The sequence below is a fragment of the Sus scrofa genome, unplaced genomic scaffold (assembly GCF_000003025.6).
Source record: "Sus scrofa isolate TJ Tabasco breed Duroc unplaced genomic scaffold, Sscrofa11.1 Contig450, whole genome shotgun sequence".
NCBI lineage: Eukaryota > Metazoa > Chordata > Mammalia > Artiodactyla > Suidae > Sus > Sus scrofa.
Window position 1 is genome coordinate 46097 of NW_018085211.1, and position 18946 is coordinate 65042.

General features: G+C 45.6%; 1 protein-coding gene across 1 annotated transcript; it reads right to left on the minus strand.

The window, feature by feature from the left end:
* Positions 1-497: 497 nt before the first annotated feature.
* LOC110258799 (von Willebrand factor A domain-containing protein 8-like) lies at positions 498-18922 on the minus strand. Its single transcript, XM_021082067.1, has 4 exons — positions 18636-18922; positions 6269-6367; positions 3785-4023; positions 498-1355 (listed from the first exon to the last, which is right to left on the minus strand). The coding sequence occupies exons 1-4, from the start codon at positions 18732-18734 to the stop codon at positions 1247-1249; spliced, it is 546 nt and encodes a 181-aa protein (XP_020937726.1). The 5' UTR covers positions 18735-18922; the 3' UTR covers positions 498-1246.
* Between the last annotated feature and the right edge of the window lie 24 nt (positions 18923-18946).

Genomic DNA, 18946 nt, shown 5'->3' on the forward strand with positions numbered 1-18946 from the left:
GATTTTTAAAGGTTTAACTGGATTGAAACTGTTTGCATGATTGGATGATTCAAACACACAGAGCAAGCATCTATCTGGAGAAAGAAGACAAGCCGTGCGATCTCGCTGGGCAAAACTGCCCTGGAAATCTAATTGATTTCATTTCTTCTTCTTTTTTGCTTTTTAGGGCTGCACCCGCAGCATATGGAGGTTCCCAGGTTAGGGGTTGAAGCCGAGCTGCAGCTGTCAGCCTACAACATAGCCATGGCAACAAAGGATCTGAGCTGGGTCTGCGACCGACACCACAGCTCTCGGCAATGCTGGATCCTTAACCCACTGAGCGAGGCCAGGGATCGAACCTGTATCCTCATGGATACTAGTCGGATTTGCTTCCCCTGTGCCACCACAGTAACTCCCTTTCAGTAAAAACCTGAGCACTTGCTATTTGGAGCATTCTATTTTAGACACCAACACGGAGTAGAGTGAATCTTTTCGGAAGCACCGAAGGAGAAGAAACAGGAAACTCAAGGCCAGATGCCCCTTATCCTTCCATTCCCAGCAGCAGGCAGAATAGGACACTGGCTCTTTATTACTTAAGAAGGCTTTTAAAAGTAATGTGGGAAAGGAAGCCATCCTAGGATCTTTTGATTCCTTTCGGTTTGGGCTAAGGAAATGCAATTACTGAGAAAACCCATCCTTTTATAAAATACTGCGGTTGAAAGGACTTTTCAGTGAGTTAAACTATAAAGTCATTGTTGGGCCCGACAGAGCAGGGGAGGGGAAATAAAAATAATTATCCAACAGAAGCCGGTTGCGTGGTTTTGCACAGACCTGGATTTTCGTGTCAGAAGGTGGTGTCCCAGCCTTCGTTGGCTGGGGTCCTTTTTTATCCTAGGTGATCACAAATGATCTTGTTAAGGCAAAACCAAGGTGCCCTCCCTCTCTCCTTCAGGTTTTTGGACACAGGCCACGCACCATGGTTCTCAAGCCACCTTCTTTTAACGCGGACTTTTCATTAAATGCAGGTCGACTCGCTGCTTCTAATGACTTGTAAATCCACCAGTGGTTGGAGATTTCCTTTCATGAGCCTCACGCTGGTTGCTTCTTTGAATTCTGATTACAGAGCAAGCGCAGGAAGGCCCAGAAATGCCAGAACTGTCCAGTCATCACACGGGGGGCCCTTTAGAGATGCTTTCTTTTCTTCCAAATGCTCTTTCTTCCTATCTTATTCCAAACCCCAGGGTCATCGGGGGATAAAGGGTGCTTCTTAAACACCAGACAACATGGTGGAGGTGAAAATCTGCTGTAAAATCTGGGGGATGTCCTTGGTATCCATGGCAACGAAAGACCGGCCAGCTGGTAGAGTCCTCTGAAGCCTGTGGGGTGGGGGATGAAAGACGATTACCATTGCAAATCAGGGCTCCCCTTCTACCTCTGGCCCCTGCAAACCGCAGCATCTGAGAGGTTTCTTAGCAGAGGAAGTCTTTACTTTTTAATACCCTGCCTCTGCCAGTGATGGTGGTGGAATCGGCTGTTACTAGGCAACGAAAGGCTTGGAAGAGCTACTGGGAGAGACAGGAGGAAAGCAGTGCATTGAAAGAAAGGTCTTTTCAGTGAGCAAATCAGCGAATTTGCAAAGAAAAAAATGTTCTCCCTTGGATGACTGTCATTTCCTGGTATTTTCGACTCCCTTGATCGAACGGAGCTCTAGGGAGCAATCTGGGATGAGCTCACCTGGGGCCAGCGAATCTGTTGGGCTCACACTGTACTTTTAACTGCTTTTCCTGCCCTAGAAAACAGGCCTTGGAAAACGTTGCCCAGCCAGATCCCAAGTGGTTCTCTCTCTTCCTCTCACTCACTCCCCCATCCCCCTCATCATACAAAAAGAAATGTAATCTGACTGATGCAATTGCTGCTTTGATGACATTGAGGTTATACAGGCTTATGGTAATTTTTTTAAATGCCAATTTATCATTTGGAACAAAGGGACATTGGGGGAGGCAGTAAAAGTCCAAGACGCAGTTCTATCCAAAAGAACGCCTCCTTTCACTGTGCCAACAGCGTTTGGTTTTGGAATGACATTTAATCAAAGTCAGCCATCCTGGGCAGTATCATCCATTTGGCATGCCCCGCAGACCAGCGAATTCTGCAGCATATCTTTGGCCAGTGGATGTTGGATCCTTTCCCTAGGAAACCACAAGGGTATTATTGTGCTTTCTTAAGTAGTCAAACAGGATCTGTTCACTAGAAAGACGAAATAGCTATTTCAGCTCAACCAGTATTTGTTGAGCTTGCCGGCTGATGAATCCCGGGCAGGTCCTGGAGTCAAATCTAAGCGGAAAAGGCAGGGTTTGTGTTCGAGGATAGGGAAGTTCTAGAAGAGGCTGACATGCACGACTGAGAAAAATGCCAAGGCAGTTGTAATAACGTGACTGTAATTATATGCTATTAAGTCTGTTCTTAAACATACTCTGCAATCCTGCAGCAAGGCAAAGGGTACAGAAAGAGAAAAAAATGTCAGCATTCTGGACACCAAAACATCTCCTAGTCTGTATAGGACTCTCTCTCTCTCCTTTTTTTTCTTTTTTCTTTTTTGGCTGTCTGAGGCATATGGAAGTTCCGGGGCCAGGGATCAGATCTGAGCTGCAGTTGTAAACGACACTGCAGCTGTGGCAATGCTAGATCCTTTAACCCACTGTGCCAGGCGAGGGATCAAACTGGTGTCCTGGCACTTCAGAGACACCACAGATTCTGTTGTGCCACAGTGGGAACTCCTGTATAGGGCACTCAGTACAGGTGGCAGGTAGAAAGAGGTGGCATATGGAGTTCCTGTCGTGGCTCAGTGGAAACAAACCTGACTAGTATCCACGAGGACTTGGGTTTGATCCCTGGCCTCACTTAGTGGGTCAGGGATCCGGCGTTGTTGTGGCTGTGGCATAGGCTGGTAGCTGCAGCTCCGATTCGACCCGCAGCCTGGGAACCTCCATATGCCACGGGTGTGGCCCTAAAAAGACAAAAGACAAAAAAAAAAAAAAAAAAAAAAAAGAGGTGGCATAACTAAAGGCACATGGCCATTGGTGGTTTAGGCAGGATTTTTTTTTTTTTTTTTTGAGGAGATATAGTTTCATGTATGTTTTCCACTTCTTACAAGGACTACAAGCAGAGAAAAGCCATGAGCGCGCCTTTCAGATAGTGATCCGTGATGGTATTTATTATCTGCCCAAACATTTCTCTCCAGATGATTCAGCCTATTTAGTGTAGCATCTTACTACGGATGCAGACATACAAGAAGGGAGAAGTGTAAGAAGGAAGATTGTCTATGTCTATATACGTATCTGGATGTAGGTGGACACACATACATACTTTTTGCAAATACGTGTGCGTATGTCTACATGCAATATATAGACACACACACCCAACCTCTGATGGGAGAGAAATAGTAAATGTTCATTATTCTAAGTTTGATTTGAGCACGAAGTGAACAGAACTGAGCTTGCCGCCTTGATGAAAAGGGCAACCTGTATAAAACGCTGGGTAATTTACTGGTGGACAAATCAGTTTGTGATTTATGGTGTTGGTAGTAAGTTTAAATACAAACTGAAAAAGTAACTTAAAGTTGTCCTGCTCATCCAAACAGAAGCCAGAGGCTCCCATTCCCTGGACTGTCAGCTGCTTGAGGGTGGCAACTCTTGTTTCTGTCCCTCCCTGCCAACCCCACCACCCCGCCAGCATTGCCACCTCCGAGAAGGGGAAGCCCATGAAATGACATGTGTCAGGTACTCAAGTAGCCTGAGATGACACTTACCTGGTTGCTTGATCACCTAAAGATCCAATAAAAATGGCGAAAGCATTTACTTGGGGGTTGCTTGTCAGGATCTGGGCAAACTTGGCAGGATGTATTCCATAGCGTGACAGGTTGGCATCACTCAAGACTATGACAAAGTACTCATCAGCTTCCTCTTTGACGATGTCCTTGATGGCATGTTTTGTCCCCTCTAACGTGTGGTCCCCACTCATGCAGAACTGAGCGTGGGCGTGCATTGTCTGGGATCAGAGACAAAAGCTATGAATGAGAAACTCCCTTTAGAACAAGCGCAATGATTTTTCTATGGACAATGAGAAAGCGCAGATACTCTGAGCAAGTTCTATTTAATTTGCACCTTAGATGTGCACAGTCTGTTATAGGCTTTAAGTCCCCTTTGAGGGGATGAACCCCCAAAGCCTCTGGCCCTGTCTCACTGCAGTGCCCCCTCCCCGACCTTGACCTGCCTGGGCTGCTCATGCCCTACAGAGAAGCCAGGTGGCCCATCCCTCACCCACCTCTATATAACCTGTTCCTTATGCAAATAAGGCATCCTGCCCACGACCAATCAGATCAAATATGCCTCGTACAGAGATCAAACAGCACTCAGCCCACAGGGGGCTGGGGCAGGAAAAATTGGGTCTCCACTCAGGTCTGCGTCATGGGGATATAAAAACAACTGTGAAGGGAATTAGGCCTCTTGTTTAACCACAGAGCTCGCATGCAGGCTCTTGAGTCCTCCCTCGCTCTCTGAAAATGTACTTTCGTTTTAATAAATTTGTAAGACGCCAGACTGCCTGCCTCCGCTGGCTCTATCCGGCACCACTGCAGCACTTCCCAATTACCTGCACTTCCAAATCCGTGGTGCTTGTTGGCAAGAATCAAGAGACATAACGCAGGAGTTCCCATCGTGGCTCAGTGGTTAATGAATCTGACTAGGAACCATGAGGTCACGGGTTTGATCCCTGGACTCACTCAGTGGGTTAAGCATCCGGTGTTGCCATGAGCTGTGGTGTAGGTCGCAGACACGGCTCAGATGTGGCGTTGCTGTGGCTCTGGCATAAGCCGGCGGCTGCAGCTCTGATTACACCCCTAGCCTGGGAATCTCCATATGCTGTGGGAAGTGGCCCTTTCTAAAAGCAAAAAGACAAAAAAAAAAAAGAGAGACATAAATTTTCTGGATAAGTGATATCTGGATGAGTGCTATCTGGATAAGACTTTCGCTTAAGGAAAATTTTTAAAACAAGAAGTTGTTCCCAAACTATCCCTGTTGGCACAGATTTTTAAAGCTCCAGCTGCCATTTAAAGGGAGAAGGTGTGAGAAAATATGAAATTTGGTATCACACTAGAGAATGGAGATGACACAGGAGAAAAATAAGGGATGGGCTGAGTTTTCAGGGAACAAAGTTCTTTTCCTTTTTGTCTTTTTAGGACCGCGCATGCAGCATATGGAGGTTCCCAGGCTAGGAGCTGTAGCCACCAGCCTACACCACAGCCATAGCCACAGCAATGCCGGATCCGAGCCACGTCTGTGAATTTACACCATAGCTCATGGCAATGCCGGATCCTTAACCCACTGAGCGAAGCCAGGGATTGAACCCGCAACCTCATGGTTTCTAGTTGGATTTGTTTCTGCTGCGCCACGACGGGAACGCCAGAACAAAGTTCTAATACTAAACACTGTACTCATATCAACAGCAATGGAGGAAATTTACTTTAAAATCATGGTGAGTATGTTTCTACAGTAGATATAAGTGTGTTCTTATACCGAGTTCATTGTTAGAAAATAGTAAGATACACATACAGTTGGGGTTAGAGAGTACTCTAAAAAGAGTCATTCTTTTCCTTCTGATATATATAGATCGATCGATCGATCAATCGCTCTGTCTATCTATCTATCTATCTATCTATCTATCTATCTATATGTGAGCTGAGAAGAATTGTATAGGCTATAGATGGAGACTCAGGTTGTAGAATCTCAATAAAACCCTGAACATATGTAGGAAGAGAGTTTAAATTTTGTAGGGTGTAGAAAAGGAATTTAGGCACGATAAGTGCTTTCTCCATTTAATGCTTAAATGTTTGTGAAACAGAAAGTCTTTTTCAGAGTTCCCGTTGTGGCTCAGCGGAAACGAATCTGACCAGCATCCATGAGGACACAGCTTCCATCCCTGGCCTCACCCAGTGGGTTAAAGATCCGGCGTTGCTGTGAGCTGTGGTGCAGGCCGGCAGCTGTAGGTCCAATTCGACCCCTAGCCTGGGAACCTCCATGTGCCATGGGTGCAACCCTAAAAGAAAGAAAGAAGAAAAGAAATAAAGAAAGAAAGAAGGAAGGAAGGAAAAAAGGCAAGAAAGAAAGAAAGAAAAGAAAGAAGATTTTTTCATTCCTATAACAGTTGCTTCTTCAGTGACTCTTTTCAGTGACCAGAAGACTTTACCTAACCTGGTGGAAGTTTTCACGCTATAGAGGTAATTGAATGCACTTACCTTCAGAATTTCTAGTCTTTGCTTATTGTCCTTGGGGATTTTGTTAATTGGAACCAGATCAATGTTGTAGCCATCTCCAGAGTGTCCAGCGATGTCATACTATAGGCAAGAGAATCAAAATTAGAAGCCTTCATCTACTAAAGAACTGTCATTGGACCTAGGAGGCTCCAAATCTTTGGTTTGCTGTTGCTCAGAATTGCTCAGCACAGGGCCACGGAGAAGTGCAGAGAGACGCATGTGTGCTTAGCAACAAAAGCAAAGATGTACCAGGCTCTTTCACTTCTGGTCCATCCCTGTGGATGACCAGATGTGCTGTCTGCTTTCCAGCAGAAGGTAGAAAGGATGATGAAGGCTTCAGGGACCACTCAAGGATTCCATTCTTAACTTTCGGGGGAGAGTTCTCACACACACACACACACACACACACACACACACACACACACACTGTGGTAGGCAGAATTCTAAGGTAGCCCCCAGGAGTCCTGTTGCCCTGGTATATATAGCCCTGTAATCTTCTCCCTTTAAGTGTGGGCAGGACCTGTGAATATTTTGGCATATCACTCATGATTATGTTATGTTATGAGGCAACAGGGATTTTTCAGATGTAATTAAGGTTAGTAATCAGTCGGCTTTGGCTTGATTGAAATAGAGAATATCTAGGTGGGTCTAATTTAATCATACGAGCCCTTAACAAATAAAGTTTTTTTTTTAACTCAATAAATTTTATTACATTTATAGTTGTACAATGATCATCACAACCCAATTTTATAGCATTTCCCAAAATAGAGTTTTTATTGTTATTTATTTATTTATTTTTACTTTTCTCTTTTTCCTCCTTCTGGCTGATCGTAGAAGGGAAAGACAGAGAAATTTGAACTTCGGTGGGATCTGACATGTGGAGTTATCTGTGGCTGAGATGGGAGCGGGGGATCACAGGGCAAGCCCCCAAGAGTCGCATCGAGGAGCAACCCTGCCTGGGAGCCAGCATGGAAACAGGGACCTCAGTTCTACGATTACAAGGAACTGAATCCTGCCAACAACCTGAATGGGCTTGGAAGCAGATCCCTCCCCAGAGCCTTCAAGTAAGCACCTGCCTGGCTGACATCCTGCTTTCAGCCTTATGAGACCCCAAGCAGAGCACTCGGATGAGTCTGCCTGGACTTCTGAACTACACAACTACAACTTAGTAAACAGGCATTGCTTTAAGAAACAATTTTTGGTAACTTGTTACACAGCAATAGAAAACTAATACACACGCTTTCTTTCTTTCTTTCTTTCTTTTTTTTTTTTTTATTTTTTTTTTTTTTTTTTTTTTTAGGGCCGTGTCCAAGGCATATGGAAATTCCCAGCTAGGGGTTGAATCAGAGCTACAGCTGCCAGCCTACACTACAGCCACAGCAACTTGGGATCCAAGCCACATCTGTGACCTACACCACCGCTCATGGCAATGCCAGATCCTTAACCTACTGAGCAAAGCCAGGGATCGAACCCACATCCTCATGGATACTAGTTGGATTTGTTTCTGCTGCGCCACAATGGGAAATCTCCACATAGTTTTTTTTTTTCTGAACAAGAAAGTGAAACATAGGCACTATAGAAATTATAGAAACGCACAAAAAGAAAGTAAAAATTAGCCATCATCCCATCACTCTGTTACTGTTTTCTTGTATAAGTTTCTAGGCTTGAATTTCCTTTCAAGAGACGTGTAAGGGGTTACACATTCACACACATGTATATTTGTATCAACATTCTTTTTAACTGATGGAGAATGATGACCGTGTGATTTTACAATCTGCTTTTCTACTTTCAATGGTGCATGACATATATTTTTTAGTTTAGGAAATACCTTTTAAATTCCCTATCTCAGTGTGCACACGGGAAAGTCCTGTCTGTGGACAAAAGGCTGGAGTTGAGAGAGGGGGTGTAACGTTCTTACAGAATCTCGAAAGGCATTTGAGATCTGAGACAGCTATAACTGGGACAAGGTGGCCCTCTGCAATGGTGGGGTTTGCCCCTAAATTCTCCTTTCTCCTCCCATCTCCCTCAAAGGATTTTTTTGATGCTGATATGAAGGTTCGAATAGACCTCAGAGTATCTGAGCAACGACGGGACCTGCAAAGAAAATTCTGGGTGTGGGTCTGAGACAAAAGATTGGAGGGAGTACTCGGAATACTATGGGTCAAAATGCTTAAGATTCACTGCCGTCTATTCACCGACTGACCATTAAGCAATAGCTATTTTTGAACACATACCAGGTGCAAAATACTACTTTAGGTATACTTTAGGGGAAGGCAATGATTTCTTTTCAAGTCTATTCCTTTTAAATGTGTGGGTTCTCTGAAGGCAAGACTGTAGCTCATTCATCTTAATGCATTTTAGGACCTATGAGTATGCGCGGTGTGATTACTGTTGAAATGCTTTAAGAGCTTTTGCAATCAAATTGGGGCATGAAGAAGCTTTCCTTTCCTGGAAGTTCCCCTTGTGGCTCAGCAGTAATGAACCCAGCTAGTATCCGTGAGGATGAGGGTTCGATCCCTGGCCTCGTTCAGTGGGTTAAGGACCTGGCATTGCTGGGAGCTGTAGTATAGGTCACAGATGTGGCTCAAAGCTGGCATAGCTGTGGCTGCGATGTAGGCTGGCAGCTTCAGCTCTGATTCAACCCTGAGCCTGGGAACCTCCACATTAAAAAAACAAACAAACAAAAAAAAAAAACAAAAAACAAAAGGCAGTCAAATGAGTAGTTAGATGTTCTTTATCAAAACCCGATACTGATTAAACAGCTCTAGAAACATGTTAGTTACCAACCTGTCTACTATTCGATTGATTAGTTACCAACCTGTCTACCATTTGATTGATTAGTTACCAACCTGTCTACCATTCGATTGATCTATCACCTACCATTTAATTATCTGCCCAGGAGGAAAAAAAGCATCCTATACTTTTTCAGGCAAGTGAGATAAAAACTTCTTCGCATGCAGCGAAGAAAGTGCCCTTTGCAGAGCTGTCTGGTTAGTAGTGAAGTTAGTAAATACTGCAATACTAGCTAGTAAAGTGCCCAGTTAGTATTGCAGAGGCTGAGAAGAGACACGTGAAGGACAGGATGGGGCTTATTCCATGGTGTGCAGGCTCTGGTTCTCATCTTCCAGATGGGCCTGGGGACTCTTCTGCGCCCCAAGTAAATAAAATGCTTGCGAAGAATTCAAAGTCCGTCAAATGTGGAGCATTTCCTGGTTACTATAGATCGTTCTAAGCTTCCATTAAAAACAATTCCTCTTTGTCATATTACCTAGTATCTGCAGAGTATGGATCCCTACACATCTCACAGAGAGTAATTCACTGATCTTCAGAACTGGGGTAGAGGAAAAAGTGCATAAGCTCGTTCATTTCTGTTTCTAACCCCCTTTATGTATTTATTTTTGGGGCCTCACCTGAGGCATGCAGAAGTTCCTGTGTCAGGGATTGACCCCCGACTCCTACCACCACCCCTCCAGATCCTTAACTCTTGGAGCCACCAGGAAACTCCTCTGTTTCTGACTCCTGATCCTGCCATTCACCCGGCCTGCTTCCTGCCAAGACGGCTGTCAAATCAGACCTGACCAGGTATCAGGCTTGCTTCCAGGGAGGGATCATAAGAGTCACTAAACAAGAACCCCACTGTCGTTATCAACTGCCTAACATTTAGATCATAACTTCTTCCGAGTAGCTCAGCATTTTTACGGTCATATTTTTCTCCACTTTTCAGAGCATCCCTTAAATCTCTGTGAAGTCTTATAGTCAACGTCCAACATAAACATGAAACCAGAGCAGTAAAGAAAAGCCTCAAAAAGAGAACAGATTTTAATACTTTTTTTTTTTTGCTTTAGAGACTTGTTTAAATGCCCCTTTGCTATATTTTCTTTTGAGAAATCTCAAGCATGTAGAGAAAGGTATAATAAATGAAAACAGGAGTTCCCGTCATGGCGCAGTGGTTAACGAATCCGACTAGGAATCATGAGGTTTCGGGTTCGATCCCTGGCCTTGCTCAGTGGGTTAATGATCCAGCGTTGCTGTGAGCTGTGGTGTAGGTCACAGACACGGCTCGGATCCAGCGTTGCTGTGGCTCTGGCGTAGGCCGGTGGCTATGGCTCCGATTGGACCCCTAGCCTGGGAACCTCCATATGCCGTGGAAGCGGCCCAAGAAATGGCAAAAGGACAAAAACAAGCAAACAAACAAAAAATGAAAACAAATGCATGCTGAGTTTCAGTCCAAAACACAAAGATTTATCATGAAATTGGGAGGCTGATTTGTAATACTTAGATGGCAAAGAGAGATTTGCTTAGAATCAGGAGCTACTAGCATTTTTATGAGTAAGATTTGTGTTTAAATTTCTATTGGGAAGGATAATCATTTGCTAACCTTGGGAGGAATTATGCTTTATTACACAGCTATGAGATGCGTAAGGAGGTAAGAGGTACCCATCTGAGGCTATTTCGGAAGCCTGATGATGTGTGAAATTCTAATCTTCTAGACATACCAACACACCATTCTCAGGTGGCACTGTTGACGGCCAGCAGCAAAGGATTAGAAGATAAATGTATGATTTAAAAGGTCAAGAGATGTGCCAACAGAACTCTAGGGTGGGAGTTCCTGTCGTGGCTCTGTGGAAATGAATCTAACTAGGATCCATGAGGAGGCAGATTCGATCCCTGGCCTTGCTCAGTGAGTTAAGGATGCAGCGTTGCGGTGAGCTGGGATGTAGATCACAGATGCGGCTCGGATCCTGTGGTGTAGGCCAGTGGCTACAGCTCTGATTTGATTCCCTAGCCTGGGAACCTCCATATGCCACAGGTGTAGCCCTAAAAAAAAAAAAAAAAAAAAGCCGGGAGTTCCCATCGTGGCTCAGCGGAAATGAATCCGACTAGGAACCATGAGGTTGCAGGTTTGATCCCTGGCCCCACTCAGTGGGTTTAGGATTCAGTGTTGTCATGAGCTGTGGTATAGGTCGAAGACACGGCTCGGATCCATTGTTGCCATGACTGTGGTATAGCCTGGTGGCTACAGCTCTGATTCAACCCCTAACCTGGGAACCTCTAAATGCCTCAGGTGTGGTCCTAAAAAGACAAAAGAACAAAAAAAAAAAAAAAAAAAAAAAAAAAGAAAAGAAAAGAAAAAAGAAAGAACTCTAGGCTGTCAGGTAATATCGATAGTATAAGTTACCTAACCTTTCTTCATATAGATGTGAAGGTAAAGAGAAAAATGTTCGAAAGGTCAAAAATTCTAGACTTAGCTCTGACATTTACAAGTCACCTACCCCCCCCATCTTAATTCTCCTTATAAATAATGCTGGTTTCGATGGCCTCTAATATTGTATGCTTGAAAATCACTTAACCTCTCGGACAAGTAGGGATCATCTGTTTTATATAACCTCAGAGAGTCATTGAAAGGATAGGAAAATACATTTAATGAGTATAATGTCAATGTTTTTACTGGTCTTTTTTTTTTTTTTTTTCTTTCAGGGCTATACGTGTGGCATATGTAAGTTCCTAGGCCAGGGGTCAATCCGAGCTGCAGCCTCCAGCCCCAGCCCACGCCACAGCCACAGCACCTCGGGATCTGAGCTGCATCTGTGACCTATGCTGAAGTTTGTGGCAAGGCCAGATCCTTCATCCACGGAGCAAGGCCAGGGATCCAACCCACCGCATCCGCATGGATCCTAGCCAGGTTCATAACTCACTGAGCCACAGTGGGATCTCTGTACTGGTCTTTATGCTTTACAGAGGGCCTCTGTAGATCTCATTTCATTTGGTTTCTTTCTCTCCACACCTTTGGAGGTGGGTGTTAAATTTTTTTTTTTTTTTTAAGGGCTGCACCTGTGGCTAGGGGTCCAATCAGAGCTACAGCTGCCGGTCTACACCACAGCCACAGCAACTTGGGATATGAATCGTGTCTGCAACCTACACTATAGCTCAGGCCAATGCTGGATCCTTAGGGGGTGGGTGTTATTAACGTCATTTCCCAAATTAAAAATTGAATAGCATTGAGAACTATGTCTAGATACTCATGTTGCAACAGAAGAAAGGGTGGGGGAAAAATGTAATTGTAATGTATACATGTAAGGATAACCTGACCCCCTTGCTGTACAGTGGGAAAATAAAATAATAATAAATAAATAAAAATAAAAAAAAAAAAAAAATAAAAAAAAAAAAAAATTGATGCTCGGAGAGATTAACAGTCTTAAGGTCAGCAATCTAGAGATGGCAGACATGGTATCCAAACCTCTGATCTAAATTCAGTGCTTCACTACTCCCTGTCCTCTGCCCCCTCCCAATCTCTACTTAGGCTTTTTGAATCATTCTATGATTGAGTCAATTCTGAATTCATATTTAACTTTGAATGGAGTCAGAGAAGCCTGTATACTCTTCTTTGGTCATGCAGCAATACAAATTTATTCCAAGCCTGAGACTGATAGGGTGACTAATTTCCATTTCTAAACATGTGAGGAGTTCCCTGGTGGTGGGTGGGTTAAGGGTCTGGCATTGGTCAATGCAGTGGCTCAGGTTCGCTGCTGTGGCGTGGGTTGATCCCTGGCCCAGGAACTTCACATGCTGTGGGTGTGGCCAAAAAAAAAAAAAAAAAAAGTTAAACATTCCTAATGCCTGAGACATTGGGAAAAGGTGAATTATAGATGCTGAGCCCAGTTTGTTTGTTTGGTTGGTTGGCTTTTATGGCCACATGCATGGTATATGGAGTTCCCGAGCCAGAGATTGAACCCCAGCTGCAACTTCAACCTACATGCAACTGTGGCAATGCCAGATCTTTAACCCGCTGTGCCAGGCCAGGGATGGAACAGTCGATTCTAAACCTAGTGTGCCATGGCGGACCTCCAAATTAATTTTGTTTGTTTTGCTTTTTAGGGCATACCTGTAGCATTTGGAAGTTCCCAGCTAGGGGCCGAATTGGAGCTACAGCTGCGGGCTTACATCACAGACACAGCAATGCTGGAACTGAGCCACATCTTCGACCTACACCATAGTCTGTGGCAATGCCGGACCCTTAACCCACTGATCAAGGCCAGGGATCGAACCCACAACCTCACAGTTCCTAGTCGGATTCGTTTCTGTTGTGCCACGGTAGGAACGCCCACTAGTCAGGTTCTTAACCCACTGAGCCAAATGGGAACTCTTAGGTTTTCTAACCCTCAAAAAAATTTTTTAAACAGTGGAGCTCTTTCTTTTGGCATAAAATCCCAGATTCTGAAACATCATGCCATAGCAATATAAAGTGGAATTATTGTGGTTGAACTGGGGATGGAGGGGAAAGAATAAAAAGTGCTGGCATTCCCGTCGTGGCTCAGTGGTTAACGAATCCGACTAGGAACCATGAGGTTGCAGGTTCGATCACTGGCCTTGCTCAGTGGGTTAAGGATCCGGTGTTGCCGTGAGCTGTGGGGTAGGTCACAGACATGGCTCAGAGTTGGTGTTGCTGTGGCTCTAGCATAGGCTGGCAGCTACAGCTCCAATTAGACCCCTTGCCTGGGTACTTCCATATGCTGCAGGCGTGGCCCTAAAAGGACAAAAGACAAAAAAAAAAAAAGAGAATAAAAAGTGCTGCCCACACACCTTCGCCCCCAACAGCCTTCAAGAGCATCCGGCCTTAGTCCATGCTTTCTATGTCTCCATAGAAATAAGAAATTTGAGGGTTCCCCCCCGCCCCAAAGTCCAACCTCTCAATAACTCAATAAATCTACTTTCTGGTGTCACCATTTGCGTGCTCAGTGGGAAAATACTCACCTCACTTTTGGTGTTACACCAAAAGTTTAAATACTTTGAGGAAAAACAATTAAGGCTTTTGCAAAGGCGATCTGCTTTAAAGTTACAGGAAAACATTCCTAGGGATTTGGAGAACTCACGAGGAATAAACTGGAATGAAGGTAAAAAAAAAACATGCGTTCTGCCTTCTATGAAATGAGTCACATAACTATTACCATTCGTCTTTTGACACCAGGGCTCGAGTGCCGTGTGACCATAAAAAAATCCTGCTGATGAGAAGATTCGAGGAGTTTAGGTTGATCATTAGCAAATAAATGCCGCTCCTGTCGTAAGCCTCCTGTAAAGGCTATTCCTGCGAATAACTGAATTCAGTGGGTGGAACAATTCTGAGGAACTTAAAACACCCCAGATGCCTTTGAAATGGGTCTGCCACTGAGCGGGCTGTCCCCTCTCAGTCCTTCTTGCTCAACGGTCCCTGCGGTTTGGCATGGGTCAGGCTACGGTGGAATAAAAGGGGAGGCTGACTCCCAGGGAGCCTCCTGGACTTGGACTCTAAGGATGCAGAGCCCAGGGGCTGCGCTCGAGCCAAAGATAACACAACGCAGAGGCCAAGAGAGAGACTGCGGGTGGGGAAGAGTCTAGATCTCTGGGCCAGGCCAGTGGTTCTAAAGGTCTCAGAGCAAAACACAGATGAGACAGCTTTACAACAGAGGGATCACTGCAGAAGACAACGTTAAGAACCGCCTGGAACGGGGGAGGAGGAGTCTTAGCGCATACTGCTGGATTGGATGTGTGACACCACAGGTCGTGCTGTCCTAGGCGACAGAATATATAATTTTCATCAGGAGCTCCTAAAACTGTCTTTGGTTCATGGATCATTTTACACACAACACACACGCACACATGCATGCACAACTAAATATATATATATATATATATTTTTTTTTTTTTTCTCCTTTTTTTGGCTGCACTCTCGGCATATGGAAGGTCCCAGCGACCTATGCCACAGCTGTGGCGATGCTAGATCCTTAACCCACAGTGCCATAGCGGGAACTCTGCATCATTTTATATTTGCTGAGTAAATGATATACTTTCACTTGTCATTCCTAGTCCTACGTTTCTTCACAAATGAGGAAATGAAAATCCAGAGAGATTAAACGAGTGGATTATGAGGATATAGTGTAACGATCCAGGAGAGGGTGAATGGTGCCCTTCCATTTGCTGTATATTCATCAAAGAGCTCTGATAAGATGCTGAAAAACCTATCAATAGTGGGCTCCAGCAGGGAGGTAACTGGGAGCCGAAAGAGGGAAGCAGAACCTCACTCTTCACACTTAGTCTTTTGTGCCTTTTATACTTTGTACCACTACTTACAACTCAACATACTTCATCAGGAACTGAAAACGTTCCCGCAGAAGGTAAGGGTAAGAAGGCTCCATATTCCACTGCCTGCCCACCTTCTGCAAAGGTGAGCCCCACAAAGCCTGGGGAGCCAGTGACCAACCAACATCTCGGTTATGCCGACAGGGACGGTGGGAAGATTATATAAAGTCTCCAGTGTATCTGCTGTGAGGGGAAACCGGTGCGGAGTTCTGGAAATACAGAGGATATTGAGACAAGGTAAATGGCACCATGAGAAGAGAGCCAGACAAAGTCTGGATGAGGGATATTCCACAAGATGAACGCTCTGGACTCTTAAGAGAGGTACGTCATGAGGGAGTTCCCATCGTGGCTCAGGGGTTAACGAATCTGACTAGGAACCATGAGGTTGCGGGTTCGATCCCCGGCCTCGCTCAGTGGGTTAGGATCTGGCGTTGGCATGAGCCTGGGTGTAGGTTGCAGATGAGGCTCGGATCTGGCGTTGCTGTGGCTGTGGCGTAGGCCAGCGGCTGCAGTTCCAATTTGATTCCTAGCCTGGGAACCTCCATATGCTGCGGGAGGCAGCCCAAAAAATGGCAAAAAGACACACACACACACACACACACACACACAAAGAGAGGTATCATCATGAAACGTAACGCGGTAGCTGTAAGAAAGACAGCCATTACCGGTTAAAAGAGGCTAACAAGATATTCTTATCAAAAAGAACGTGAGGACTTTGGAGTTCCCATGGGCTCAGTGGAAGCGAATCTGACCAGCATCCATGAGGACGCAGGTTTGATCCCTGGCATCACTCAGTGGGTTAAGGATCCGTCGTTGCCTGGGCTGTGGTGTAGGTTGCAGATGTGGCTCGGATCCCGCGTCACTGTGGCTGTGGTGTAGGCCGGCAGCTATAGCTCTGATCCGACCCCTAGCCTGGGACCGCCATATGCCTCGGGTGCAGCCCTGAAAAGATTAAAAAAAAAAAAAAAAAAAGAAGAAGGTGAGGACTTTGACTGGCTTCCAGATTGTAGGTGGAACAATAATTAGAAAGGATTGGAGTAGTTTCTATTCCATAGCCCAGAATGGTGACCCTTGGGATGCTTGGGAAAGTGAATGTGGATTAGATATTATGAGATACTATGAAATTATGGGTGATTTCCTTAGAAGAGATAGTGGTACGGAGGTCATATTAGGGGGTGTCCTTATTCTTAGCAGAAGTATAATAAATTAGTATTTAGAGGTAGAGGTATTAGTATATAGAGGTAAAGCAAACGAGGAGAAATACTCTCAGTTAGTGAATCTGAGTAAAGGCATAAAGTAAAGGCATATGGGTGTTTATTTCACCTTTTTTTTTTTTTCTGTCCACACCCATGGCACAGCCTAGGGAAGTTCCCAGGCCAGGAATCAACCTGCACCACAGCAGTGACAATGCCAGATCTTAACCTGCTGTGCCACCAGGAAACTCCCAATTTACAGTTCTTTCAATTTTTTTGTAGACATAAATTTTTTCAAAATAAAAAACTGAGGGATCAAGGGGAAAGTTAAAAATGAAACCAAAAAGGGGAGGTCCCACTGTGGCTCAGTGGTCATGAACCCAACTAGTATCTATGAGATACTCATGTTCCATCCCTGGCCTCACTCAGTAGGTTAAGGATCTGGCGATGCTATGAGCTGTGCTGTAGGTCACAGATGCAGCTCAGATCCCGAATTGCTATGGCTGTGGTGTAGGCAGGCAGCAATAGCTCCGATTGGACCCCTAGCCTGGGAACTTCCACATGCCGTGGGTGTGGCCCTGAAACAAAACAAAACAAAACAAAACAAAACAAAACAAAACAAGGGCAAACAAAGAAGCCTGGCTCCATTTTACTCTGTCTGTAACTAGCCTTCTGACACTGGGCAGTCTTTAGCGTTTCTAGGTCTCATTTCTTGTCTGAGGAATGAGGAAACTGGAGGGAATGAACTTTGAGGTGACCCGGGCTCCAAACGCTGTGGTCAGAATGAGGAATTTGTAGGGAAGGATTCTAAATCCTTCCCAGTTCTAACTGCCCCCCTTCTCCCTCCTTCCAGACACCCATCTAAGTACCACTTTTCCTCAAAGAGGTTGTTTTGTGAATTTTTTTGTACGTAAATTTGAACCATATGCTCTATTCTATGCTATGCTATGCTCTGCTATGCCACGGCATGCTATGCCATGCTATTCTATTCTGTTCTATTTTGTCTTTTTAGGGCCGCACCTGCAGCACATGGAAGTTCCCAGGCTAGGGGTCAAATCGGAGCTGCAGCTGCCAGCCTACCCATAGCCACAGCAACGCCAGATCAAGCCGCACCTGCAACCTACCCCACAGCCCACGGCACTGCCAGATCCCCGACCCACTAAGTGAGGCCAGGGATTGAACCCGCCTCTCATGAATCCTAGTCAGATTCATTTCCACTGCACCGCAACACGAACCCCCCTCCATGGAACTTTTGAGAATAGTTACATGGCATGTGGCTGTGTTTAGGTGATTTGTCTTTTTGTTGAGGCCAGAAGCACCCGTGCCCCTATGGCTGATTAAGAAGGGATGGATGGGTTGTAACGTGCTGGCAGGAGATCCCTTCTCAACGCTCAGGCCTCTGAAGGAGGAGGCAGAGTGCATGGGGCAAGAGCAAAATGGACGTTGTTTCCCTGGGAAACTGTGTTTCTTGCACGGTGAGCACCTTCACAGTCAGCTGAGGAGACATCTGTTAGATGGTGTAACCTCGCCTGCGTGCAGAGTGAGGCAGTGCTGAGAACCTCAGGGAGGCTGCCTGGCTGGCGATGGGGCAGGATGTGGGCTGGGTGGGGGGATGGGATGGGGGGAGCTTTGAAAATTGGAAGACAGTGTGTTCTACTGCCTGGTATTTTCATTTTTCTATTTTTACTGTGCTGTAGCATGTGGAGTCGACCCCAATGCCCCAGCAGAGACCTGAGCTGTAGCAGTGCCAGGTCCTTAACCCATTGTGCCACAAGGGAACTCCCTACTTGCCTGTTCCCCCACCTCCGCCACCCCAATCAAGCCTGGCGAACATCACACAACTATCCAAGTGCAGGGCTTGATCTTTCTCTCCTAATCAGTCAGCCACTAGGTCTGTACGTTATGGCCTTACAGAGGAGCTGATGAGAAGAAGCAGGTTTCATCCACCCTGGGTGACCCATCCCCACCCCGTCTCACATCCTAACTCGGGGCCCGATGCCTGGGCAGCTGTGCCTCCGATGCCTCTCAGTTCACGTCCTTACCTTGAACTTCTCCTCATAGTTCTCGAACGCCTCCATGACCATGCACACGGCTTCCATCGAGCGCTTGAGCCGGCCGTCCACCCCGTTGAAGCGGTACATGCTGCCAGACACATCCACCACCAGGCGCAGGCGCTTGGGTTTCTGTTGGGGGCTGCCCACCTGAGGGAGGGATGACCCAAAAGCATCACTGGCTGCCGTTCGGGGGCTGCCCGCTGGCCCTGAGTGCCAGGCACGAGGCAGGCTGATCAGCCGCCTCGGCACGTGGAAGAGGCATCTAGAGATTACGTTTTAGGGAACGCAACTTCAGACGT

What these genes read in the sequence shown, in the direction of transcription:
- LOC110258799 (XM_021082067.1), bottom strand. Translation starts at nt 18,734, where the DNA reads ATGTACCGCTTCAACGGGGTGGACGGCCGGCTCAAGCGCTCGATGGAA. An exon ending in AAAGACTAGAAATTCTGAAG is followed by an intron (nt 4,024 to 6,268) that starts GTAAGTGCATTC and finishes CTCTGATCCCAG; the next exon opens with ACAATGCACGCCCACGCTCA. An exon ending in TTAGGTGATCAAGCAACCAG is followed by an intron (nt 1,356 to 3,784) that starts GTAAGTGTCATC and finishes CCCACCCCACAG; the next exon opens with GCTTCAGAGGACTCTACCAG.